Source organism: Strongylocentrotus purpuratus, unplaced genomic scaffold, assembly GCF_000002235.5.
Source record: "Strongylocentrotus purpuratus isolate Spur 01 unplaced genomic scaffold, Spur_5.0 spur5_scaffold_10, whole genome shotgun sequence".
Lineage (NCBI taxonomy): Eukaryota > Metazoa > Echinodermata > Echinoidea > Camarodonta > Strongylocentrotidae > Strongylocentrotus > Strongylocentrotus purpuratus.
This window is the reverse complement of record NW_022145595.1, coordinates 21,489,223-21,517,077: the sequence shown is the minus strand read 5'-3', so window position 1 is coordinate 21,517,077 and position 27,855 is coordinate 21,489,223. Positions and strand designations below refer to the sequence as shown.

Genomic DNA, 27,855 nt, shown 5'->3' with positions numbered 1-27,855 from the left:
TTCGGTATCAAACACCAAATATTAGCAAATTATCGTTTGCTTTTGTTACAAATGATGTCCATTCATCCATTAAAAATGGTCGCTAACTTCAGAGCATACCACACTCTTGCTGTGCAATCCGGGTGCGCTGAGCTAGCTCGCTAGCTAGAGACGTTTGTTTGTGTGCACCTGCCCCCCGGGGCGCGCGTTTCCGTTTTACACCCTGCCCTAGGCTTTTCGGCAAGAAATTACACGAAACATGCTGTATCCGAAGTCTAAGTTTGTTTATATCGACGTCAAGAATAGCGAAGCCAAAGCTTATACAATTTCAATTGGGGATGCGAGGGTCTTCTTGTTCAAGACGGTTTTCCCGATATATTATTGTTTTGTTATCGCTGGGCTAAATTTTGCGAGCTGATCACGCATCCTCACGCTCTTAGAGTATTGCGTATTAATGGATAAAAATAAATGATACGACTAGGAAGATCAACTAGTTAGTATAGAGAGTTAGCTAGCGCTACGTGACGTTTTCAGAGTTCTGGTGGTGTGTGCAGAGCGCCGAGGCAAGATGTGGACGACTAGACTCCGAATACCAGTCGGTTTGTAAAATTTTATTGGAGAAAAGCCTAGGGCAGGGTGTAAAACGGAAACGCGCCCCCGGTTACAGCGGTGTGTGTGCCGATTCCCGATCCGCTTGTACCGTACCGTACTGCTTGGAATTGTACGTACGTACGAAGTACGTGCGCATATTATCGTACGTGCAGAAATAATGGGGAAAAAGAAATTATTAAAAGGAAACAACAAGTCCGCAGTACTAATATCGCATTCAATTGTATTTTACCGACTTCGTAGGCAAATAGCTCACGAAAAATCAGGTTTGACAAGTTAGTGGACCAAATTCAACTTCAAGTCTTTGAAATATCCAACAAATACAGGCACAATGGCGTGATTTTATGGAGACATCAGCAACTGCTACAGACAGTGCTAGCTACGTAGAAAAGTCAAACATTCCAACTCCAAGCCGGTTTACCTTCGCCAAGATGAGAATCGAAATGGTGGATCAAAAGTGATTTGAGTTTTACAAGGAAAGGTGGTGAACCCTTAGTTGTTTCCAGATGGAGAGCAACCTGCAGGAAGACACCATGGAGTACATTGATTATCCAGAATATGCTGATATTATGGAATTATTCATTGAGACTTTGACAGGAACTGTGTTCGAGCTGCGAGTGTCGCCGTTCGAAACTGTGATTTCTGTCAAGGCCAAAATACAGAGATTGGAAGGTGCGAAGTTACTCACTGAAATTAGTGGAAAATATATAGTCTAGAGAATCTAGGGGGGATAATGGGTGGAAATATATATATTTTTTTTCTGTGTCACTACTAATACTTTTAAGTACTAATATAGGGTGTTGAGATTGATATGAAATATGAATTGTTCAGTAGTTAACTGCTCAAGCCCTCCGGCTCCATTTTAATCGGAGACCGAATGCCTAGATCTAGTCCCGACCTAGACCGAAAGCTTCAGTCTCTATAATCGTCGGTTGTTCCACTGAGACTACGTCTGGCTCCACTAGACCTCCGGTTATAGAGACTGAACGATCGCCTATACCATCGTATGTTGAAGATATCACGGCTAGATTTTAGCCACAAACATGACAAACTTGCCACGGCCGTATTGTTATGCCCCCAAAATCCCCCAAAATGTCATTTTACCTTGTCCATATCCAATTTTAAATTAGGCCTAGGCTATAATACATCGGTTCCACTTACTAACTTGATTGAAATAATCCGTTTAATGGTCCCTTTTAAGGAAATTATGGGTCAAAATCGACATCCATGTTGCAAATCTTGCAAGCCGTGTTAAACTCTCGCTGCCGTCAATCTCATCCCTTCTAGTCTACGCCGAAGGCAAAATGATTATGAAGGAAAAAACTGTGATAACGCCATTACGAACGTGTAGATGGCGCACAGATTTTTTTGATTTTTTTTTCTTACTCAACAACCCCCCCCCCCCTTCCCTGTTGAGCCCAAAAAAAGTTGCATACGATCTCCCTCGAAGCAGTTCCCCAAAGTTGACAGCCCTGTTTTAACCTAGCATAAGGCCAAGCCACCAAGGGCCTTAATTTTGAAATGGCAAACATCTTATTTATCTTCTCATGTCTTAACTTGTCATACCAAAGTAAAAAAAAATTAATTAAAACTTAGACTCTGATTGAATGTTGAATGTTCTATATCTACACAGTTGGAACTTCTGAATCAATCAAGGCCCCATCTTATAAAAAGTTGTGATTGATTTAAATCAATCGCAACTCGTCTTAAGGCCCCCCGCCCCCATGTATGTATGTGCATATAACAACAAAATTGATAAATTGTATTGTCTTTGATTGTTAATTATTTGCAGGTATCCCCATCTCCCAGCAACATCTCATTTGGAGGTCTGTAGAGCTTGAGGATGATTACTGTTTGCAGGACTATGGGTAAGACTTTGATTGTTTGATCAAGTAACGGGACAGCAGTCCAAGTCATTTCAATGTATTTACAAAAAAGAGTTTGTATCGTCCTTGTTTTCACGAAGTGACGGTAGTGAAAAAAATTGCATTCACTTTGCGTTACGATTTTCCTCACTACCGTCACTTCGTGAAAACAAGGACGATATGTACAGTTAACTCGGCATCACTCAAAGATGCACAACTCAAATTTTCCCTAAAAGGCCCAAGTCAAACATATTCTTTTTTTAAACCAAACTATGCAAAACGTATTTTATTCACATTGACTATGTCTAATTTTGCCATAATCAAACTAATTATGCTGTCCCAACAGATTCAACTACATGTATTTACATGAAGCTCTATGCAGAGTTAATGTCAAGAAAAGTGTTCAATTTCTTTCTTTCTTTTTTTTCCCCATCAGAATTCCACCATCGGCATCTCTGAAGTTGGTCTTGGCAATGAGGGGAGGTCCTATCAATACTCGAAGAAGTGAGTCTTTTTGTTGTCAAGTTACATAAACAATGTTACTTTTAAAATAAGGATCAGGGCCATACTGTACTTCATAAACAGGCTCTGAATGGTGGGGGGGGGGGGGGGGGGGGGCTAACTCAACAATGGGACAATCTCTGCATCATATTGCATTTCTAGAGTTTAAATGCCAGTTACTCACAACTTGTGTAGTAGATTGTGTTGTACACTGTAGCTTGTGTGACAAAAGGGCCTCTAAATCGCCATTAATTTTGCTGAACTTTTCACCTTTAGAAATTTGTATTCACTTTTCACTATTCACTATCTGAAATGTTCATATCAAGTATTCTTTAATGTGGTGTTCAACATGTACACAACATATCTAATGCAATAAATCAACACAAGTATTTTTGATCTATTAAGCTTTTGTGGATAACTTGGCTATGATCTTCTTCAGAGCCCAAGTTGTCTCTTGTGCTGAGTATTAATGGTGGTCTGCTCTGACAACAATACACCAGTTTACGGTTATGGGCGCCATTTTAATGTACGAGTAAACAAATCGTTGACCTCTAGAGGTCAGTGGTTAACGCGTAAATTAAGATAGCGCCCATGCAATATGATGTGAGCGCACAGCACAGGCAGTTAAAATGGCGCCCATGTCTGCGCATGCGCACTGTCGTAACCCTAAACCGGTGAATTGCTACCATTCTGTAACAAATTTGCTCACAGGCAATCAAATTCTATAGTTTCAGTAGCTTGTGGTTTAATTTATTAAACTGAAATAGTTTTAGTTTCATTAGAAATAAAAATACAAATAATAGGTGGCAGTTTTCAAGGCAAAAGCCTGAATTCAGGCCCTATCAATTCAGTTTCAATATCTAGGCTTTTTGTGTACAAACTAAACAATTTTCAAAGATTTTCAAACCCACTCTTGAATTCTCACTGGTAACCCTAAAAAAAATGGGCTATACAATGGGAAAATACTTGTACAGGGCTCCATACCAACTTTTATGGAAGGGATCGTTTTGAAGATATTCCATTCTAATCTTTACTTCAATTCAATCAATTCAATTTTGTTTAATTCAGTTATAAAGAAACAATCGGGTATATAACATACAATACACACTAAGAACATATTTGACAAGGACATAAAATAAACTGAATAGGTTGCAACCAGAAAGAAAACATAATCCTTATAAAAATGTTGACCCTATTTTGATAATAAAAAATATGAAATATATATTCGTTACTAAACATTATTAAAACAATACACAAATCAAGACAACATCTACATGTACATTACATGTGCCTAAGGGTTTGGCTACAATCACATTGAAACAATTTGGGTTATTTGTCTGATCGTAGCTACATGTATGGCACTTCACAGTACATGTTCATGCTTTTGAACAGTATACAGTCATACTGTACATGTCTATATGGGAAATAAATGTTATTAACTAATTATTCTTTGACAGTTCCGATGGAAGATCCTGCTATCCGGGAGATGGCGGAATACATGGAGGCCAACAAAGAGGAGATTTGGGAGAAGTTGCCAGGCAACCGCCAGGTCACCCTCCTCGTCTTCCGGGAAGGAGACCAGCTCAATTTCTTCCGTGTCGTGGACCGGGGAGACGGGACGCTGACCCCGCTCTCGGAGTCACTAAGGTGAGGACTGATGATAAGTAAAGGAGGAAGGTTATGGACAGAGAGAAAGAGAGAGAGAGGGAAAGCAAGAGAGAGAAAGAGAGAGAGAGAAAGCAAATTAATCTTGTGAGCACAAGACAGAGAAAGGGAAGAACAGATTGAAAATCAAGAATTATTGCATTGTTGGGGGAAACAGACAGGTAGCAAGGAAAGAATTTAGGCCAAATAACAAAAATACAGTGTTTCTCGTCCAGGTGTTTTAAACAAAAGGTGACAAGGCAGGGGTTTTTTTTTTTCTTTTTTTTTCTTCTTCTGATAGTAAATAGTAAAAAAAGAAAAAAGAGGAGGCTGGCAGGGACAAGAAACACTTAATTTTTCTTATTTGGCCTTCCGTAGATGAAGATGAAAACAGAAAACTAGAAAAACATGTTTGTAAAACATTAATGTGTCAGTTTATTTGCTAGTCAGTGCCCTGTTTCACAATAACTTGATATCAATAACAAATGCTAAATTTCTATGACAAATTGGCTCTCAGCCAATCGATTGCCACAATTTCAGTATTGAATTGAAATTTATTTCCAGACCATCATCATGACAATATATACAAAGATAAAATAACAGTAATTGTGTCTTTTTTTCTAACACAAACTTTATGAGACAGAGACCTGAGACCCGTTCTCAAAGCCTTTTCTCTGTGACAAATCTGCTGAAAACCAATCAGAAGCAAGGATTTCGCTAGCTTTTAACAAAAACTGTCATTTGTCACTGATGACAAGCTCTGTGAAATGGGGCCCAGATATCACAACAATTAGCAGGACTTCACTCTTTATTGTGTTTTACTGTACAGTGTACATTATACCAGCATTTGTTATTGCTGTCAAAGGCAAAGCATGTGATCACCCATTACAAATGGATTGATAAACAAATAATCTACACTGTACAGTAGTTGTACACTGCCTAGTCTTACATTTCCAGAAGAAGATCCTCTTGCACAATGGGAAACATAAAAACATCAAACTTTTAACACCTTTAGTGTACTATGTAAATTGTACATGTACTTTATGTAGCAAAAACAAATAATGAATTTAGATACATGTAGATCCCCTTTTGCCTCCACTTTGTAAATCTGTCAAAAAGCTAGCATAAAATTTTTAGTCAGAAATTTGTTAAAACAAATTTCATATCTCCAAAATGGAACGGTTTGACCTCAAATTATAAGCTCCTTATGAAAACATGTACCGGTATACATTTTTGTCCAACCCCCAATATTGCAGTCTGTATGTACAATGTACATTACATGTACACATTGTAGGTCTACTTGGGTACATGTACCTGTTTGCAAATGTAGGCCTTCTTGGTATTGTTATTGTAGAAATTAAAATTGAACATGAATGGACATTGTATATACATGTACATGTTGTGTACAGTACCTGTATTTCCATGTACACTGTACATTTCATTTGTACATGTATTTTCATAGACATTCCACACTACACTTGTATGAGGGATGGATAAATCTCGCTCCCATCTCCTAGCATGGAACCTCCATAAATTATAGACACGTGTTGTCAATAAATGTGTATTGCCTATTGGCACACATTGCGAGTCTGGATAGATAGACTAATTCCAACCACTGTATGTGTTGACCGAGCCTTCCCTTTGACCACTTGCTTCTCATTATAGACCGTTAATAGACCCCCTGGCCATTGTATTCACACAATAGCCACCCTTACCTGCTTGTCAATAGTCTGTGGGATAACACTGGTTACCAAGGGGGTTTCCAATGTACACAATAGACCCCTTACCTGGCCTGGCTCACCTCCAAGATGTTCCCACCTTACGCACCTTGCAGGGGGGGGGGGGGGGGGGGGGGGGAGGAGGTTTCATCCCTAGATATGTGTAGGACTCGTTGATGTGGATAGTTTGTTGACCCTTTCCTACCCACATAATTGTATACATTTTTAGCTCATTTGCAGAGTTGCAAGCTTTTCCATAGCAACCATTTAGTAAAAGGACAAACACATGACCCATCCCTTTTAAGCCATTTTGTAAATACTATCTGCACATGGGCAGATAAAGGTCATTTGTGATAAAATTGTAAAATGAATACGTGCTTATGTTATGTACATGTAATCATTATTCATGTGTGCACCTACGGTACATTCTATGATACAAGAGGGCAAACAAAAGCTTTTCATGAAGCACATACATGTACATGTACATGACTTAGGCATTGATTATTCTAAAATACACAAAGTGGGACTTCTCCATGAGTAAAAGATCTGTGGATATTTTCGGGTCATTTGACACATGTGCTAACTACAAAATGGTCCTTTCTAAACGGTGTCTTTCTTTCTTCTTCTTCTTATACGCATAAACGTCTCCCTTTAAGTTTAACTGTTCAAGGAAACATTTCATCATTTTGGAGCAATGTAATATAATATTCATGTACTATACATGTCTGAATGACAGGCGCTTCATGTAGATAGGCCTACAAAGTACAATAATGTTGAGCATCGTTGAGTATTGAATTCATCCAAGCTTTGTAAATCTATGAAATGCTCTCCCTCGTGCGTTAGTTGAGATGCAATCATTCAACGTAACAGCGAGCGAGGGATGTTTGAAAATCAATGGCAAGTGGAGGAGCTGGGTCTCTTGGGAGTATGAATTACATTATAAGCATCTAGTCGTGAAGGCCAGGTGCTAGATCAATAAGATCTTCTATTGATGTGTTTTTGTTTGATACCAGTCACACTCCTGCAATATCCTGAGGCTATAATTTTGTTTTGTTTGGCTTTGATTAGAAATGAGGATGTGGTGTTGATTAATTTTTTATTTCTGGTTCCAGAGATGTTTATTTTTTTGTATGATGCAGAATACAGTCAAACCTGCTTTAGCAATCACCTGTATAGAAAGACCACTTGTCTATAAAGACCACATTTTTAATTTCCCTACTATTGTTTCTTATTTAAACCTGTACTAATGGAACCTGTACATACTTGTACATGTACATGTACTTGTACAAACTGTACATTTTAAGACCACCTGCATAAAGACCACAGTTATAATTTAACTCATTTGTCTTCTAGTGCTCATGTATTTTATCATACATGTATGCATACAGCATGTACAAATATGTACTTATAGTCTTCTCTTCTTATGGGCTTTCCTGTACTTTACCGGCACATAGTTCATGCAGGTACATACTTCAAGATTGATTTCACTTCATTGTTTTGTTCACTGGTTTCATTGACCAAGATCACAACCAAGAGAAAGGAAACTATGTATTACTCACAAGTCGACCCACAACCCACCCTTAACGTCAAAAGTTGAAGTGGGATAGATTCCCAAGTTTGCATGTCACTCATAAATTTACACAGTGCTGATGTAATCTAGAATGTTATTATGACATAACGTCAACCTGAGGATACATCAAACATTCATAGATGTTGTGTACTTGTAGTATGAATTTCATGTACCGGTATGTAAACTGTATTGAGTTACTTAATATGTTTAAATGCCCTTAGAACATACTGTACCCCCCCCCCTTTGCCCAAGAGAGAGAGAGAGAGAGAGAGAGAGAGAGAGAGAGAGAGAGAGAGAGAAAGGGGGAAATCCCATATAAACAAGGAAGAGAATACATGTATATGACGAAGCTTGTCACAGTATGGAACTATAATAGATAGTATAACAAATATGTCCAAAAATTATTAATATGGTGTAACCGTGTATAACATTCACAGGTAATATTTTCATACATTTACCTGTACATTATCAAATTGAAATGCTTGAAATCGACCTTAGTGGTTGTTCCCAGAACATTTCTTCCCCCCCCCCCCTCGCCATTCATTACAAAGCAGGAAAGCCAGAGAAGCTTGCAACGGTGTTTCCTGCTCTCAAATGTAGATTGAACTTGAATTTACATGTACTCATGTTTTTTTAATGAAATAAAGAAAATTAAACAGAATTGAGTGCATACTGTGGAGTTGGGCATAATACATGAAGAGAAAAAAATGAATCATTTAACATGCTGATATATACATTAAATTGTATTTGACAAGTATTTTCTCATTGACATGTTCATGAAAAAGGTTGTCCTTGTCAGGTACAAATAGGTGATTTTATCATTCCTTTTTAATATTACATGATAGGCACAATCTCATGAAGAATTATGCATTTAAATGAATTACTCCACAAACATAACATTTCTCTCTCTCTCTCTCAATCCCCTACCATCTCTCTCTCCCTCTCTCTCTCCCTCTCTCTCCCTCTCTCTCCCTCTCTCTCCCTCTCTCTCCCTCTCTCTCCCTCTCTCTCCCTCTCTCTCCCTCTTTATATGTACAGTGGTGCTTCTGTGTACAACGTTGGAGAGGAGGAGGATGAGGAGAAGAAGAACCCGAACCCGAACCCGCCACCGGAATATCCAACGGAGGAGAACGACCTCACCATGGGAAAGATGAAACTTCTTAGAGCGAAGATGGAAAATTTATCCGTTGGCAAAAAGGTAAATTGAGATTTCAAAGCCAACTTGATGAGAATTAATTTTAAAAATCTGCTATATATTCTGTTTACAACATTAGATTACAGATCAACTATGATTTTACTTTGAAAAAAGGAGATTCAAAGAAAGATATTTCAAATATGTAAAAAGTTTGAAATTCATGTACAGTAAAACGATCAGGAAGGCAGGGCAATGTATTCACATGATACAATTTATAAACCTTGTGTTAAAAGGAACATTTATGATAGTAATGATGAACTTTTGAATTATGAACCAGTAACATGTTAGGTGATTTTTCATTTGTGTAAATCTCAAGAAAACATGTCATTGATATTCACTTATTACATGTGTGAAGACATATTATGTTCAGAGAGAACTAATGCATTATCTAGTCTGTTGAGAGCCAGACGGACTAAACCTCATATACTCTTACACAGATCTATCTCTCTTCTGGCTCTCGGTGTTGATGAATTGCTCTATCGCTCCATTATTACCATGCATTTTTTTATTCTTTTATAGAAAACAACAAAGACAGCAAGACCACCAAGCAGTAGTAGACCCAAGAGTTCAGGACAGAGGAGAATCTTCTCAGCTAAGAAAGGAAGCAAGTCCCTCAACAAGACCAGCCCCCTTCCACCCGTAGGAACTACAATACTACCACCTGTAGGGGGCGCTATGGTTTCTACCGGTGACAGTCATGAGAAATTGCCTAGCACCCGGACACCTCGCATTGGATCGTCCGCCAAGGGTCTAGGCATGAGGACACGGACAAAACCTGAAATTGTGCCCAAAGCGAGGGCAGCAGACATTACGCAAATTGGTGCTACGACAAACCCAGTGGCTATGTCGGCCGGTATGAGCAGCCGCAGCAAGAGCCGAACATTGAGACTCAGTAGTAGCAAAGAAAGCAGGCATAGCCCCGTCCCACCGCCGTCATCGTCGCAACGTGCCCTTGAGAACCTCACCGGTGCCAATTTGCATCACTCCTTCCGAAGTCGGACAAACGCATACCCACACCCCCCTTCCACGCAGAGTTCCTTCATCCAGGACCTCCGGCCGACCACTTCCTCCAATCTTGCCGAAGCAGCCCAGGTCGCGGCCGACGCCAGCCGCGGCCCGGAACGCATGAACCTAAAGACTGCCGATGCCCGCATGGTGACCCAACTCGTAAATCAAGCTAATCGCGAAGGCAAGATTAACAATATTGTGAGGTCGGGACACCGCGAGAGCTCGCATACGGGGAAGCGCAGCGGACATTCACGAGTTACTTCGGGTAGCATGACGCTATCTCAAGCTCTCAATTCCAGCAATGGACTCACAAATGCTATTAGTGAAGACAGGATAAGAACGCCAGATGCCAGGAAAGCTCTGATTGTAAGTTAACTCTGCCTTGAGGAAATACGATAAGCAATAAGGAAATGTACCAAATTTTACCTCTCTAAAAGGAACTACACTGTATGTATATTTATTCAGTGGTAAGCTTCTTGTTTCTCACTTTAGAAATGCAGATTTTCAGGATCCGATTTTTAAACTCTGCACAACTGGGAATAATAGCCAAAATGAAGAGAAACAATGACAAATATGGTCAAACTTGTTCTAGTTTTGTCACTTGAAATATATATTTTTTATGTAACAATGTTTTATCCTTTCTATATATGTACACTGTAGGAGTATTCAATTTAAAAAACAATTTTGCATCTAAATTTTAAATCTTCTGCCTACATGTATATTCACATTGCATGGTTGGGCTGTTCCGGTAGCCTTTCTAGCATGTACACTACAAATGCTTGCAAGGCACATGTTGGTTGGAGGAAAAAAAGACTGAACATCATATAGTTGCTCCGAATAATGATGCCATAAGAAACATAGACAAGTGATTGTTTAGTTGCTTGGGTATTCTAATTATGCTTCACATATGATGTTAATATGTAGGGGTTGAAAACTATAGAAGTTTTATTGGTTTTATGAACAATATATTTTGCACATTGTGTGGTTTAGAGAAGAGTGGGAACTGGGGCATGTTTCATCTTGCTTTGTTTCAGAGGAATCGCAACCTCGTTAATGAACAATTTAGTTTCAAACGTCAGGAAAGGAACCAAGGCTTTTAAAATGCATAAAAAGACTACGAAAAAGGAAGTTGCTTTGAGGGTTTCCTGATGTTGTACACAGAAACAAACAAAGTCTTGGCAGTAGGCCTAGTATCTACAGTACATGCACATACATGTATGTAGTTAAAAAGACATCTGTGGAAGCACCTATGAATCGAATATTCCCTGATTTTCTAGTTGTAATGACAGTTAACCTATCTCTTTTTAACAAAAAACGTCATATAGTGTTTTAGAATACTTCCCCTACATTATATATTTCATTGATTAATGCCCATACACTGTAATATGAGAATATTCATTTTATGATTTTCAATTGTGTTTTTATGTTATAGTCTGCTCACAGTATACGAGGGAGGTTATCCGGCAGCAAGGAAGGCAGATTATGTGAGTATCTTCCACAAATAATTAATTTTTATATTTTAAGAAATCAATATTTCATTTGAGATGTCATTAGACTCGTGAATGGAGTACGTTTTTTTCAAATCCATGAAACATCTAAAAAAGACATTTCGTGATTTTAGTAATCATAATGGCTCCAAGTATAACAAATTCCAGCTTACCGGTATCTATCTAATTTACAGTTTGCAGACATTAGCATTATCTCATTATAAACCAGTCGCGACAATATTTTCTTTGTTCACCCTGTCGTAAGATTGCTGGTTTATTGCTAGTTTTTACATATTTAGCCATTTCTTGTTTCTAATTTCTAATTTTTAAATTCACTCTTTACTCACACCTCCAGCTCAGATATCATTTGCTGATTTGTTCATTCTTTTGTATCTTCTCTTCAGCATAAACATTCATGTATTCCTTATTTATTCCTTCACCACGCATTAACATATCCAGCTCTTTTTATTCACATGCACTTCACTTGCTAGTTTGTACAGCACCTCTTACCAGAACAAACCATTATTGAACTCTTGTTTTTCTTTGTTCACCCTGTAGTAACATCTCCAGCTCATCGCCTGCCTCCAGTCACCAAGCCAGCTATCGGCTCCAAGAAGAAGGCGAGTAAGAGATGCTTCATGTGCAACAAGAAAACCGGCCTTGCCACCAGTTATGCATGCAGGTAAGACCATTTCCATTGCATGTTTCCACCAGGACTGCCTTTCTTTTTCCTTAAAGATTAAAGTTTGAGTTCTGGTAATGATACAAAATATATTCTTACATAATCCAACAAAACATGAACTGAATGTTCAAGATTAGGAATAAATGATATGCGACAAACAATTTTGATTGAAAATGTATTGGGGCTGATTAATGAGCATAGAAAGATGAGGAAATCTAGGGAAGTTGGCCCAACACCATGTGCTTAAAACACAGGTTACTGTGTGCAAATGAGAGCTGTGGTTTGTATTGAATGATGATTTTCTGGAAGTTTTTTTGAGATTGTTCCTTATTTTCCTGGTTTAAACGATCAATCTACTGCAGGATAAACAATCCAGAATGAATTATAGCCATGTTCTCTCGACATACAATGCCCATACCAGAGCTCAAGATTAATATTAAGTCTTACTGTGCCGAGTGGCTTTGCTTGTTCCAGGATTTTACCAAAACATGAACAATTCTTTCATATGCCTGTACTTCTTTCACCATAACTTACAAGGTACAGTTAGTTCTGCATGACTCAAAATGGCATAAGCCGAATTTTTTGGGGACAACACTTTGCAATACATGTGCCAATTAAATGTCCTAAGTTGAATTTTGTATAGGTGGAACTATTTTGGGGTCTCAACAGATTTGACTTACAATGTAGGCAGAATTAGCTTTTGCATGCATGAAAATGTTTGCAAATTTCACCAGAGATTTGTGAACGTTTCATGCCATGAACTTATTAAATCACAACTGGTTTAAGACTGATTGATTGCAATGCAAGAAAGTCAAAATTCATAACTATTAACAAGTTTCAATCTCCCAATTCTTCTTACTACCTGACCGATATTTGACCCCAGCTTTTACAAAAAACCAAACATAGACTTTTCGTCTTCTCGAGCTTACAATAACGCCACTCTTTTCTTCCTCTTCCCATCTCCCCTTCCTGTTGACAGGTGCAATCACAACTTCTGTGCCAGCCATCGCTACGCCGAAGCCCACAACTGCGAGTACGATTACAAGACGGAGGGCAGGAAACTCCTGGAGCAGAGCAACCCTCTCGTCAGTGCACCAAAGCTACCCAAGATTTAACATTAAGCCATGTATTTTCAAACGTAATGTGTGTTATTACCTCGTGTTAAACAATATGACGATTCTTTCTGAAGAGAGACTATGTAAGGTACAAGCATTTCGAATCATTTACGATGGAAAGAAAACAGCATTAATTGTGTACACTGCAAATAAGATTGCTATTTCTAAAATAACGTTAATTATTAACTTCAAGCATTGTTAATCACTAGGATCAGATGGATACAGCATGAATTGTGCACATAGTGCATTCAGAAGTATTGGGAATAACTTTAATCCTGTGTGTGTTCACACTCGTACACTCTTACAAATTTATCACTTAAAGCAGAAAGCATGAGTAGTTAACATGGAATGGATATGAGCTTATCTTATTCTGAACATTAATATACATACTACATGTGTATAATCATATACATATCCAGTTTATGTCGTCATCAATGACGGTCATTCACATTGCATGCTAAAATGCACCTATTAACCTTTCACTCTGAGTCCTGTTCTAAGGACTTTATCGATTTATACAAAGTATACTATTTATCATACTGATGGAGTAGATCAAAAAGTACTACCAGTATATCGTTGTACCTCTTATATATATTATCTGGGATTTTTAAATATCAGTTCAAGCCCTATGCTTAATTATGCATAGTCAAAGCATTTTGATGAACAAAGTGAACTACATGTTCAATACGTTCAGCTATTTTGAATTAACATTGTTTTAATTCTTATAAATCTACATTATGCATTTAATGTAGTGATTGAATACTAGAAATACATGTGCACAATTTTGTGTCTGCATTCATGAAAGATAACCTTTGAAAACACAAATTGTATTGACATCGGAGCTTTCTGAAGTGTTTGAATGCTGCAAATGTCGGCCTTTATACCAATATTGGACATTGCTGAGTTTTATGATGTTTACGTTAAAAAAAGAATAACAGGATATTACTGCATTTGCTACATACCAATGAAAAAGGTTCACTAATAATAAGAAACACACGCTTATTAAAGAGTTTACTTAAAGTGGGATAATTTACAAGATATGAAAACAAAACTTACTAAAGAAAGTTAGTTTAAGATATTGTACATTATTCTGACAAAAGGAAAAGTACTTTAATAAAAAATATATGTGAATTATATATAAAAGTGAATCTTAAAAAAATATGTATAGTTCAAAAGGATTGCAACTGCTCTATTCTGTGCTACTTGGGGTTTTGTGTTGTTCATTGTTTGTTTTTGCCTCTACTTTGGTGAAAAAGAAATGCAAACTTGCAGATGAGCAATTTGTAGGCAAAGTGAAAAAAATGGGTGAGAATGTGGTGTTTGGAAACGTTCCTTCCAAGTCTCGCTTCTTTTCTGTCCATACATCTGAGCTTGAATTTATTATGACTATTCATGAAGTACGGGGCACAACCTCTTTTACAATCCATTATATATTTCATCCCTTTTGAAAATTAGACCCTATTTTCTTTAGGAAATTGATGCCACACCATAATGTTCATCTGTACTAAAAGTTAATGAAATATTACTGAACAGACTTTCAGATCACCTTATATATACAGGTTGAATTGAATGACTCTTACCATTAAAATATTTCTAAAATTTATTTAGAATTTATGATTAGCCTGAAATATAGCCCTTAGTCTTACCTGTTAACATGATTATATTGAAATTTATTGAAGATAGCGCATTTACTAAAGCTTTGTTGCATTACGATTTCCTTCCAATTTTTTTGGAATTGCAGTAATTCTAAATACATGGAATGAAACAGATGTTAGCAATTTCCGCGTAACGTATTAGAATTATCATAACAGTTATTAGCCATGCTGTCAGGAAATCTTTAACCTAGAATTCCAGGTTCATTTGTTTTCTTTGTAAAAATAAATTCTTCCATTAACGTATGACAATGATGTCTCATAAAAACGTATAGGCAAAGTCATAACATAATAATATTATGTTATTATGTTATTATTCTGTTTCAGTAAAGTACTAGCTTTTCCGATTGTTCTAAGATGTGATCTTGCTGAGCGTCAAAATGTAGCATGTGCCTTTTTTGTGTGTATTTGTTGTGTTTTTGTTTTTTTAAACCCTTGAGTGGGAAGTAACTGTGTTAGCAGCTTGTGCATTTAGTTGCAGTGTAATCTGGAGCTGAAGTTGCATGTTCCTTCCTATGATATTATCTTTTAAAGGTTCCAATTAACTTGATTATTTTCGAGAAAATGAAATGTAAATGTTTGCACTGATGTTGGCAAACTAGACCTTTAAGCAAAGTCATAGTCCACCCTGCTGTTACATGTTTGTTCATGATCAATGTATGTAAACTTCAACCACAGGAAAAAAACAAAAAAACTTTCAAACATCACATAGTACCTCTAAGAAAAATGCTTATATTTAACCATTTAAGGAGATATTTTCATGCAGCTTTAAATCGTATCATATACTTTATTTAAGAGAATGCAGCTATGATGATTTGTAAGCAAGATAAATATTTTCTGTCTGAAGTGGAGCCCTTTCCCATTGTTACAAAAATCTAAACTTATTTGGTGTTGTTTCAGATGTATCAAAGGAATATTGTATAAACAATTGATTTGACATGCAAAAAGGAAACACAGGTCCTGCATGCAGTACACAATTTATAGGGGTTGTGCATATTTATATCACTTATGTATGCAAATCAGAGGCAATGGGAACATATATGTCTAGCAGTCAGTAAGCCTCTCTCTATGAATGTATGCTTCATATATTTCTTTTGTGATTAGTTCATTTGCTATGATGGCAAAAGGAAATGTAAATGAAAAATTAAGTGCAATACGAAAAAAAGAAATTTGAGATATTATCTCAAAGTAGATGAAATAATGTACTGAAAATCTATCAGTACAATTTGGGTGTGAGATGTGATATACAATCATGTAAAATAGAGAATTTATTATTTCTATTTTTCTCTTCAATCCGATAATTTTGTTTTATCTGGTTTGATTTTTTTTCTCTTGACTGTGTGGGATAACTTTAGCTCAGTTGAAAACACAAAAATAGTTTGTGACCATTTTTTGCCTTATGCATTTTTCCTGGTTTTCAACTATGCAGACTATTAAAAAGAAGTGGCGTGTCTTAAGTCAAGACATTTTGTGCAAGTATTATTCATTGTGTTGTATCATGGAGAATTGTGAGTGAAGTGTTTGGTGAAGAGACTAGAGAGAACTTTTGAAAGAGAGAGAGAAAAAGGGTGGAGGTGGAAAAGGAAAGGAGAAGAGGAAATGAAGAAGCAAGTGGACTTGGATTGACAAAAGAAGGTCAAGAGAAGGAAAGAGATTATGAGCGTTTATCCAAAAGAACTCGATATGTACTCAGAATTTATGCTAGATGGATTTATTAGGCCGAAGGAAGGAAATAAAATAACGAATTAGGAGAAGTAGACAAGAAGAGGAGGAGGAGGAGGAGGAGAAGATGACGATGAAGAACGGGAAGAAGAAGTGGAAAAAAAGAAGGAGAAGAATAATATAAGATGGACATTAAAAAGGAGAAGAGAGAAAGGAGAAGGAGAAGAGAGAAAGGAGAAGGAGAAGGAGAAGGAAAAGGAGAAGTCTGTTGATTGGAGTAGGTATAACCCGAACGCATGAAAAAAAAAAAATGGAAACAGTGGGCGGTTTTCCTTTTGCAATTCTGTTTCACTCCTAGCCAATAATTTCTGATTCACGTACATGCTTCTTTCAGATTCTAAACCCCGCCCGTGACCTTCCCTGCCCCTTCCCTTCCCCTCCCCTGCATGTGTGGTGACTCGATCTTTGTGTATGATTCAGCTTCATAGTGACATCATTTACAGAAATACTTTATTGCAATACCCAGTATTGGTGTATACGCCTTTTTTTAAATAAAAAATACAGATATTTTTCCTGTATGCAGCTGGTGACATTTAAAGTCCATTTGAAGGCAGTCATGGATGATTATGCCCCATCCCGTTATACTGAATGGCTAAAAAGAAAAGAAGAAAAAAAGTGAGCGATATAAAGCAGAACAAGAAAAGGATAGGGCGGAAAGGGCTATGTCGAAAAGAAGTTAGGACCCTCTCATACTATTATTCATACTATATCTCCCGTACTATTATATCGGTACTAGTATATCCCCCTAAAGATGATCTTGTACATTATCATTTCATCTACCTAAGACTGGTGCCCCCACGGCCCCACCAGCTAATGACCCCCCCCCCCCCCCCCCAATGACTTGAGCCACACCAAAGATTTTCTTACGACAACATTATGAAACGCTCATAATTAAACAGACGCCTCCACACATTCACATCACCATGCACTGTAGACATGCTTTCTGGAAACTGGTAAAAAGGGGGCGGAACTATAGGGTAAAAAAGCACCAACCTTTCTCAGGCTCTTTAAACATGCTGGTGTTTTCCCGGCACCCATGTAGGCACAAACAGGCGCACTGGAAGCAGTTTGGGATGGGGGGGGGGGGGACATTTCAGGGGCAGTGGCGTAATGAGCAAAAATGTTTGGGGGCAGAAAAAAAAATCTGCATCACCACCACTCTCATATGTAACATGCAGGCCCCAGGGAACGTTTATCAAAGTGGAGTAATAACGATCAGGTATAGCGTAGGGAGCGAAGTGAGTGTGGGGTCCAGGGGTTTTGCCCCGGCGGGGATCAGGGAGCCCCACAAAACTTAGGGGATTTAGGCAATCAATAATAGTCAGATAAGCGTATTTAGATAACTTATTTGCGATACTGGTAGTTCACTAATTGGCGTGGGGTCCAGGGGGCTGAGCCACATGAAGCTCCGAGGGGGTTATGCCATTTAAAGGGGGGGGGGGGGTGTAGCATGGGAAATACTTGTTAACGCCATCTACGCTGAAATTTCATGAGTTTTTCCCTCATGTCTCCCACACATTTTGATACCAAATTGGATATGGGCGGATCTATGGTTCGGGTGTTAGGCGACAAAATATTATCACATGTCTATCAAAATATGTAATTCTCACAAATGTGAGTGTGTAAGAATATTTCCCCCCAAAATGTGCATATTGTCATAAAAAATTAATTAAAAAAAAAAAACATAAAAGAAAATAAACATTACCATCTTATTCAATATACTTCAATCTATCACCATCCTAATTTTCAAATTAATTGAACCTTCCTAGGCCGAGATCTTGGAGGGGCATAATGCCCCCACCCCGGCCGTATTAAGACCTCAAATTGTCCGCCCTTTTTAGGGTTAAGGCCCTTGAGAAAAAAAAACACGCTTTACCATCCTCTAACAATATTTCCACGATACATGAATGCGCGTAGGGCAATTATCAAATTCTCTATTGATTAATGTAGGGGTATGCGGAATGTTTAGAAAATTTAATTACTGATTGGTTGTGATTCAATTCATGTTTGTTATTACTTTTTATTTTATTTTTGGTTAAATAATACAAATATTTAATCCTTTACCGCTGATTTTTTTCAGGGGGCGGGGGCAAAGATACGTTTTGCCCCCCCCCCCCCCAACTTCCGACGCCCCTGGGCGCAAAGATGCTGCCAAAAAGTGCCAAATAACAATTAGCAACAACAATGTAATCTTACATGCTGAGCTCAGCAAATTACAATAGTAATGTCCCCCTTCGCTGTTTCCGTCATTCAAAATATGTCAGCTGTTTAATTAGACAATGCTTTTACCTTCTTGCTGGGTAACATAGCTCACAGTCGTTCTCGACAGGAATCACAGGATATGTAGATTATAAGAGCATCCAGCGAACGCATTGTTTCACGAAACCGACGTCATAATTCATTGATACAAGTTCACGGACATCCTACTGAAACGCGTGTTAATTTTTGCTACGCTCGCTTTTAATGGGCGAACTATAGACAACTTCACTAGTTTAACGCTGCCCGTATTATTCCAAAGGTCGAGACAGTCAGAGCATGTTTGTTCAATAATACCGAGGATACTCGACGTAAGCACTCTTCTGCTGATCAGCTAGAGAGCGAGAACAACAATTAGCAAAAATGCATCGTCTGGCAATATTAATCACCGTTGTCGTCTGCGTTTACGGCCAAGGTCCAACAGCACGCTACAGCACGAAGACCGGCTACGAAACAAGCTTCGAACCTGGGACCGACGAAAAGAACCAGCGGTTGAGGGACTGGCAGACCATAGCCAGCGATGTCGGGGAGAGCGCCTCGGTAACGGGCTGCAAGCCCGTAGGAGTGTACGCCGTCAACCGCCACGGGATGCGGTACGCGAGTGATGGCGACATCGAGGATTACAATGCCATCTTGGCGAGGATGAAAATGACCGGCGTCAGCGAGGAGTTCGCCTACCTGCTCAACATCACCGACAACCTCTACCCGATAGCGCTCGAAAGTTCGCTCCACCCTGCCGGTTTCGCTGAAATGGAAGGGTTGGGTATGAGGATCAAGCAACGTCTGCCGGAACTCTTCGTCAAAGATGGCCTCGACGGGTTCGACTTCCAGGGCACGTATAGACAACGGACCGTCGACAGCGCACAAGGTTTCATCAACGGTCTCCAAGGTCCGAAAGCTAATTGTACCTTCTCTAGCAAAACACCTACAAGGGTAAGTTCACTCATGCAATCTTAACAACACTTGTGTACCGATCAGCGGCACTATTTGGCAAGACATGATTTGCCTCTCTCGACCCAGGAAGGTTGAATAATACCATTTTGATGGTAACCCATAAGCACTCGATGCTTAGTGGAGATGAACACTCCCGGCCTACAAGCGACCAATATAATACCAATATCATTATATAAATCTAAATAATTACACTGGCAACTTTAAAGTTGGAATACATTTTTCTTTTCTTTCTTCTCCATTTATGAAGTGATTGTATCAACATGGTTCATTCTTGATAGATAAAGTTTATTATCTTCTCATAACGTTATTCATCAATCTCTTTGCCTCTTTAGGATGATCAATATAAAGTTATGAGAAGATATAAACGTTATCTATCAAGAATAAACCAAATGATCATAATCACTTCAAGAAAGAGATAAGAAGAAAAAAAATGATTCCAACTTTATGGGCAACAGTTTATATCTTACAATCTCCTTCCAGAGGCCTTTATTGATTGGTCGTATATAATCATTGTGAGAATAACTTTGATGTAAAATACAAGTACACTTACAATAGCTGTGCTCATTTTCCCTTCCTGTTGAAAATAAAAGTATGAGGACGAAAGTATGACGGAAATTACCTTTGTACAATTATGTTTACTACCGTAGTCATTATAATAGTTTCGTTTCACTCAATACATTATAGGCCTATACTAAAATTAAATTGAAAGCTTTATTAAAGGGAGCAATTTAGTAATGCAGCTAAGGAAGTGGTAATTTGTTGTTTTACAAGGCAATGGAACAAACTTATCATATATTAACATCATTAATATACGAATATAATGATAACATCATGCTACACTAATTCATCATAAGATAGGAAGATATGGGCCAAACGAGGATTATTAAAGTAACTGGTGACATTTAATTCAGGTAATATATCCATAAGCATTCATTAAAATGTGTTACAATAATCGTAAACGAGCATGTTCAGGAAGAAATAAAGTAATAAATCCCTCCTCGTAAAAAAAGCATGTGATATTCTATGCTTAGAAGACTAACGTTATAAGTAGGGGTGTTGCATGGTATAAATTTGAAGCGGATATTGAAATTACCTGATTTTAAAGATTATTTTCCGGTGCCCAGCAGGTTGTTAGAACTGATAACATCATCAGAAAAATGCATCTAGATCTAGACCCCTAAACTGGGGTAAAAATAAATATTCCACCATTATGACCAACAGTGTATATTTCACGGCTATGTAAATGCTACACTGATATCATTATTTTATTATTGTTTTAAAATTATTTCAATAGGACCACTTTTAACAAGGTTTTTTATTTGTCTCTTCCAAATGCACTAATTCTAGTCCATGAAATATTAATGATTTTTATTTTTTTTAAATGTAATACACAAAATACTCTTCGCTTACAAACATATGGTTTAAACAACATGTTATCTCTTATTCACTTGTCCAAGCTAGCTCTTGTTTGAAGACAAAAGATGTTAATACTTATTATTGTCAAACTGTGCATGTGAATTTAAATTTTCTGCAACGATTCAATTTAAACACGATACCTACTATACTTCGAAAAACCATCCTTAGGCGATTTCAATAGCCTTTGCGTCACCCATTACAATGTGTGAACATAATTTCTATGGGACATACGTACAATAGGGCATTGAAATTGTCCTAGAGCAGATTTCTCGAAAATAGTTGCGATCTTTTTGTTTTAAAGTATTTTTTCTTCACGATTTTATTAACAGGACGTGTTGACGTGTACATTTAATTCGACCACGAATTCGACGGCGAACACTGAAACCGTAGCGGTCGACCACGAGCTTGAAGGCAACGACCTCCTCCTGAAGTTCTACGAGAGCTGCACGAAGTTTATCACCGACGTCGACGATAATGATGCGGCGGTCATTGAGCGCGACAGGTTCGAAGAGGGACCCGAACTCACCTCGGCATACAAAGCGGTGGCCACCAAACTCGCCCCAATCGGATGGACGGGACCATGGAACATGACCAAAAGTAACAACAAATTACCTATTTCAATTTCATCTATTATTATATCATCATCAACAAACTAGTATTTTTTATATACTAGCAGAGGGGTTTTCGTTGTTAATTTTGTTGATGCTTAAATTAGTTTTTGTTTGTTTGTTGTTATTACCTTTAACATTCAAGCATCATATAAAGTGAAACCATCGTCTGATTTTTTTAATTTCGAAGAATACAGAAGTTCAAACGATGAGGCTAAGCAGAGCTCAGATTTTAGCTAGGATGCAGTTACACAATCATATTTACTTTAACAATGGGGAGTCCAATCTAATCTAATCTGTTAACATAAAAGCTCAGCAATCAAAGCATAATACAGCATGCATTTCGACTATACAAGGAGGAATAAATAGATAGAACGAAGAATACTAGAGATCAACAAATTTGTAAGAAATTGAAGGAAACAGGAGACAAAGTGGTGATGTCGTATGTGTCATCAATGACATAACTAGCTTCAGCAATTTATTGGAAAGACTACTTTCATGGGGGTGGGGCATCGCAGTCTTCCTAAAAGTATACGAAATATCATTAAGGTCATCGTTATCTCATTATATAGTAAGAACAGGGTGTTTTAGAAGGCGTGTCATCTTCTGTTCACTTTGCCCCCCCCCCCTACCTCCATCTCCAATTTCCTTCTCCCCTTTCTCTCTTCCCCTCCTTTTCGTCATTCCAGGAGGGGGGGGGGGGGGGGTCACTTGCCCTATGTGACCTCCTATACCCCTCTAAAGCATGTGTCATAAATGTGATTTTGGAAATCATCCAGGATTCGGAAGCGGGTTCCGGATATGATGTTACGTTTCGTTTCCGTCGAGTACCTGCAAGTACCCCAGGGATTAACCGCTTTTTTTTGTCGTAGAAGAGAGGGGGAAAAAAAGGACCATGTAGAAATCGCGTTTTTAGAGAATCGAATGTAAAGAGAGATATCCAACGAAATGCTGTTTGCTTTAAAGCTTATCTGCCGTAGTTTACAAGAGGGATTAGACCGCCCTGCAAGGTCACTGGACAGGTGGTTATCTCATCAACTCAGCTCTCAGTTAACATAAGAAAAAGAGGATCATGGGGGACCAATGGTCACCGATTAGGCACTGTTTGTTATATGGAGGGTGCAAGTAGCTACAAATAGTGCAGTGGGCCTTTAAACTCAACTGCATTTTATAACAGCGCAATAATAAATTCGTGAGCGAATCTGAACTTGTTACAATAACTGATCACCCTGCTAATTAAAAGTCACTTAAAGTGCACATTAATTTTCACTTTAACATTGATTTTATGTACCTCTAATCAAACAGTATTCTTAAAATATTTGTTATTTCCCCTTAGAGAAGATACGTTATCTTCAAAGTGTAAACTTTGAAAGACAACGCAGACGGATTGCTCTTACGTGGGGTCTCACACGAGAGTCACATTTTGTTGCTAACTTCAGTGGTCTGATTCTGTTAATTTCAACAAAGAGATAATGTGAGATAAAGGGATTGGAGGGGGCGTTACCTTTGTAAGACACACGGCTCCTCGGTCACTTTGTTACATTAACATAATTCCTATAGCTACAACTCTAGACCCATCATATTTCCTAACCCTAACCCTCTTTCTAAAACTAAACCTGACCGTAGCCTTAGCCTAAATCCCAATTGCAACCCTGATCCTAAAAACGGCGTAGCTACAGGTGAGCACGGGGGGGGGGGGGGGGGGGGCACAAGGCGCCAATCGAATGATCAGAAAAATAAAATGAAAGGAAAGTTGGGAAAAGAAAGGAAGGGAAAGGGAGGAGGGGAAATGGACGAGAAATGAAGACCCCTGGACCACCTTTCGCATCATCCTCCTAATCAGTAACCTTGGAAAATTTGCATTTCATTTTCTTAGTAACACCATGCAGTGCCTATACCCCCCCCCCCCAATCGTGCCAGTTTTAGTGCCCCCCCCCCCCCTTAATGGGTGCATACACGCTACGCCACAGACTCAATACCCTATTTACGAAATAAGCACAGAATAATATTGTCATCGGAGGAGAAATGTCGGCAATTTTTACCCACTATGTATACAGTGCATAATATAGGTGGGTCCAGGGATTCGAAAGATCACTTTTTATGATTATGAGGGAAACTCATGTGGGGGAATCGTTTGTCATTTCCTGAAAAATCAAATTTGAGGGAGAAGTAAAAGACTATCAAACAGTTAAAAGACATAAACAAACAAAACAAAAACAAAAATCTCGAAACCCTTTCTAACAATCCTTGATGCATCCCTGATAAAGCATTTTTATCCAGTTCGCAACTGGTTGCCGATCCAAATCTAATATTTATCATTTCCAATCTATCTTACAGACGACCTTGAAGTAATGCATCACATGTGCGGCTACGAGAGCGCGTACTACGGTTCTTCCCCCTGGTGCAACCTCTTCTTACGTAACGAGTCTTTGGCCGTGGAATATTGGCTCGATCTCAAGCAATACTGGAAAGAAGGTTATGGCTACGACATCAATTACCAAATGGCGTGCCCACTCGTCGACGATGTCGTCGAGTATATGACGACTGTGAAGAAAAATGGGTGAGCTTTCAATACTGATATGTTGGTACACTCTCCACCTTGAGAGAGCCCCTCCCCAATAATCAAAATTCTCTTCCTCGCTGGTAGAATATTCTTACCAAACAAAAGGTTTATTATCTTAACTTTTTATATCCTTCTTATTATTGCGCAGCCAACAAGTAAGGCCCGAAATACCTTCAAAATTCTAGAAAAGTTTTGAAAAATCTAGAATTTGAACTTTATCAACACTTCTTACGTAAAGTTTCGTCATCATCTTATTTCAAGGATAATAGTAATATCTAACAGCTGCCGTTATATTTCAAAACATTATTATAGTTAGTATGGTTGACATAATGGTAAAGTATATAATGAACTCATACAATGTGCAATGTTTATTGTTTATATTGATCAAGTATAGCGCTATTTCATTATTCATGGACAAAAGTCTGTTTCAAAAGCGCTTTATTTTTGTAATCGCCCACTTTATCTTTCAAAGTCTGCAACTACTCCATTCCTTTGCTTGTCATGCAGCACCCGCAGAGGAAGTTTCAAGTTCGGCCATTCGTCAACTCTCCAGCCTTTCCTGACAATACTCGGTCTCTACGAGGACACTCCCAAACTACTCGCCAACAACTACGACGTCAGCGTCAACCGCGCCTTTCGCAGCGGCCGTATCTCGCCCATGACCGGTCACGTCAGCTTCAACGTCCTTCAGTGCCCCAGCGACCAGTACCGCGTGCTCGTCCTCCACAACGAACTCCCGATCAAGCTCGGCACCTGCGGAGAATTCTTCTGCCCGTACGACGACGTTGTTTCGCACCTCGAGACGTCTTCGAATGGTTGTCGGTTTGACGCGCTCTGCGGGACGAACGGCCTCTACCCGGGCGTCAGTCGAGCCGACACTCTTTCGAAGATGTCCATTTTAACTCTGATGGTTACTCTCCTCGTGTCTTTCTTTGTATTGCAATAAAACAAAAATTAACAAGTTTGTAATTTTTTTTTTTTTTTTTTTTTTTTTTTTTTGGGGGGGGGGGGGGGGGGGGGTAAAACTTGAGGAACATTTGAAGAGCCAGAGGGAATTATATAAATATAAATGAATATAACGGGTATATGACAAGGTCGATCATCTCATGTGTGCAACGGGCAAAATGTGGTGAACCGTCGGGCAAACTGTGTTGGGGCAAAGTTAGGTGAACCGACTGAAACAACATTTCGTGTAAAATACCATTATTTCCTGTATCATGAATTGCCACTGCAATGAATACTGGACATTAATGGTGGGTTGTGTCTGTCCGATTTAGCTCAGCTGGGAAAGATTATCAAATCTTTAAAAAAAATATATATAGTTCTTTCTGTAAAATGTACACTTCCATTCTTTGCATCGTATAAGCTTAAGCTCTTGTCAAGAGGTCAAGTTTACGTTAAAAAAAAAGTTGAATGTTGGGGAAAATTGTGCTATATTGTGTAAATTCTTCATAACTCTGTAATGTGATATTTCTTGATCATTAACTTTCTCTTAAGTAGTAATGTATATAAATTGTTTACTGTATACTCAGTGATGATGTCACAAAATTACGATTTATAACTCTATCGTACTCATCCCAAAGAACGCTGTTAATATCATGAATTATTCTTTTTCCTTTTTACCTAGACCTGGGTAAAGAGTGGTAAACGTAGATTAATATCTTACCGAGGGAATAAGTGGCTGGGAATCGAACCGTATGTCCACAGTCCGGTGAATCGGTGATTTATCCACTAAACCACGTATGTAGGGCATTCACCTAAAGCCTCGGTCACAAATGCCATTATGAACTGCTACGAACGCCGTACGAACGATTTTCAGACAATGGAAATTCGGGAAGAGAATGGGAAAACAAGGAAATTCGTACGAAATAATCGATCGTACGTACCTTTGTGACCGTAGCTTTAAATTACTCAGCAGACTGTAACAGAATAGGCCACAAACTGCTAATTTGGAATAAAATTAATGTCATTAAATGTGATATTCACGCATGGTATAACTGTGTTTCCTTTATTCATAATTTCGATTTTTATCTGCATTTTCTATCTTCTTATTAAAAGATCTTTCATCAGATGAACTAGTATGCCTCTTAAATTTATTATACAGTGTTGGTCAAGATAAAAAAAAATTGTAGTATTTAATAATTCGTGTTGAATCGAGATGGCTTTAAAGGCTTTGATTGATACATGTAGAATATGTTTTCTGTCCGACCGAGCGAACCCATTCTTTCCATATAATTGCCTACAGGAACCGATTGATCCCTGTATGGATCATTATGGGATCATTAGAGAATCCTGAAGTTAATGGGTTAAAAAGTATCCTTTGGAATTAAAAAAAGAAGAACAAAAACTTATAAATTAAAGCTCAGACGCGGCGGACAGACGTCCTGGGAAGAGCCACTAGGGCTCCAGAGAGAAAGAGAGATAGAGCAAGGGAAATTATGGGAAGGGAAGAAGAACAAGAGAGAAAGAATGAGAGAAAGAGAATGGCGTTAGAAAGAGGAGGAGAGATTTGATAAAAAGGTAGCATGAGAGAGAGAGAGAGACAGAGAGAGAGAGAGAGAGAGAATGAAAGAGATCGGTAGAAAGGCAAACGGAGAAAAGAGAAATATAGAAGAGAGGGAGCGGGCAGACATAGAGAGACAGAGTCAGAGATAGACATTAAGAACATGAAGGAGAGCCAAAGTGGGGTAAAGTGTGGTAAATGGAAAAATATGAACAGAAAGATGGATGATCATAGACCGAAAAAGAGAATAGAGAGGAAATATTAAAAACAAAGAACAATACCATGAACTTGCGAAAAATCATTGCTGTTTCTTTTATAGCACTCCCATTGTAAAAAAAAATGTACGAATCAAATTTTCACACACGTGAACGTTTCGATTTAACAACAAGCACATCTCGCTAGCTCAATAACAAATACAATTTTGTAGTCAGTTGGTTAAAACAAGGAGTTGGTACAACTCTCCTAACTCTTTAAAAATGACCGCATATATCCACAGAGCTTACATAAAGTCGTGATAGTACTGCATGAATTTAAGAAAGATCCTGATTAATACATAACTTTCATTGGCACATATCCAGTATATTCATATCCGTGGGTTTTTACAAATTAATTTTGTACACAAATAGCGACCCCTGTCTTGAATACATTATGACGCATGACTATTGATTGTTGCGTAAGTCCAAACCTCCAATATATTGCGCGTAGGCCATTGTTGCGTCAAGAGCTCTGCGCATTTACACACATATGAATATTCATATAAATGGCCTATCCTTGTGCGCGATTGGTCGAAAGTTTATGTCATGGTGAT

General features: G+C 38.3%; 2 protein-coding genes across 2 annotated transcripts; both read left to right on the top strand.

Annotated features, from left to right (window-relative positions):
* Window positions 1-640: 640 nt before the first annotated feature.
* LOC115918462 (AN1-type zinc finger protein 4-like) lies at window positions 641-16,487 on the top strand. Its single transcript, XM_030979763.1, has 9 exons — window positions 641-1,260; window positions 2,381-2,456; window positions 2,890-2,957; window positions 4,412-4,601; window positions 8,925-9,084; window positions 9,601-10,455; window positions 11,522-11,573; window positions 12,135-12,258; window positions 13,238-16,487. Exons 1-9 carry the CDS (start codon window positions 1,095-1,097, stop codon window positions 13,371-13,373), a joined length of 1,827 nt encoding a protein of 608 aa, XP_030835623.1. The 5' UTR covers window positions 641-1,094; the 3' UTR covers window positions 13,374-16,487.
* Window positions 16,488-19,043: 2,556 nt separating this feature from the next.
* Window positions 19,044-25,536, top strand: LOC100891283 (multiple inositol polyphosphate phosphatase 1). The gene is made up of 4 exons (XM_030979762.1): window positions 19,044-19,936; window positions 21,703-21,970; window positions 24,319-24,541; window positions 25,052-25,536. Exons 1-4 carry the CDS (start codon window positions 19,367-19,369, stop codon window positions 25,488-25,490), a joined length of 1,500 nt encoding a protein of 499 aa, XP_030835622.1. The 5' UTR covers window positions 19,044-19,366; the 3' UTR covers window positions 25,491-25,536.
* The last annotated feature ends 2,319 nt before the right edge of the window (window positions 25,537-27,855 follow it).

Bases quoted from the DNA above. Each gene is read 5' to 3' on its own strand.
- LOC115918462 (XM_030979763.1), top strand. From the start codon at position 1,095: ATGGAGAGCAACCTGCAGGAAGACACCATGGAGTACATTGATTATCCA. The intron at 1,261-2,380 runs GTGCGAAGTTAC...AATTATTTGCAG, and splicing joins CAAAATACAGAGATTGGAAG to GTATCCCCATCTCCCAGCAA. The intron at 4,602-8,924 runs GTGAGGACTGAT...TTATATGTACAG, and splicing joins CCGCTCTCGGAGTCACTAAG to TGGTGCTTCTGTGTACAACG.
- LOC100891283 (XM_030979762.1), top strand. From the start codon at position 19,367: ATGCATCGTCTGGCAATATTAATCACCGTTGTCGTCTGCGTTTACGGC. The intron at 19,937-21,702 runs GTAAGTTCACTC...TTTTATTAACAG, and splicing joins CTAGCAAAACACCTACAAGG to GACGTGTTGACGTGTACATT. The intron at 21,971-24,318 runs GTAACAACAAAT...TCTATCTTACAG, and splicing joins ACCATGGAACATGACCAAAA to ACGACCTTGAAGTAATGCAT.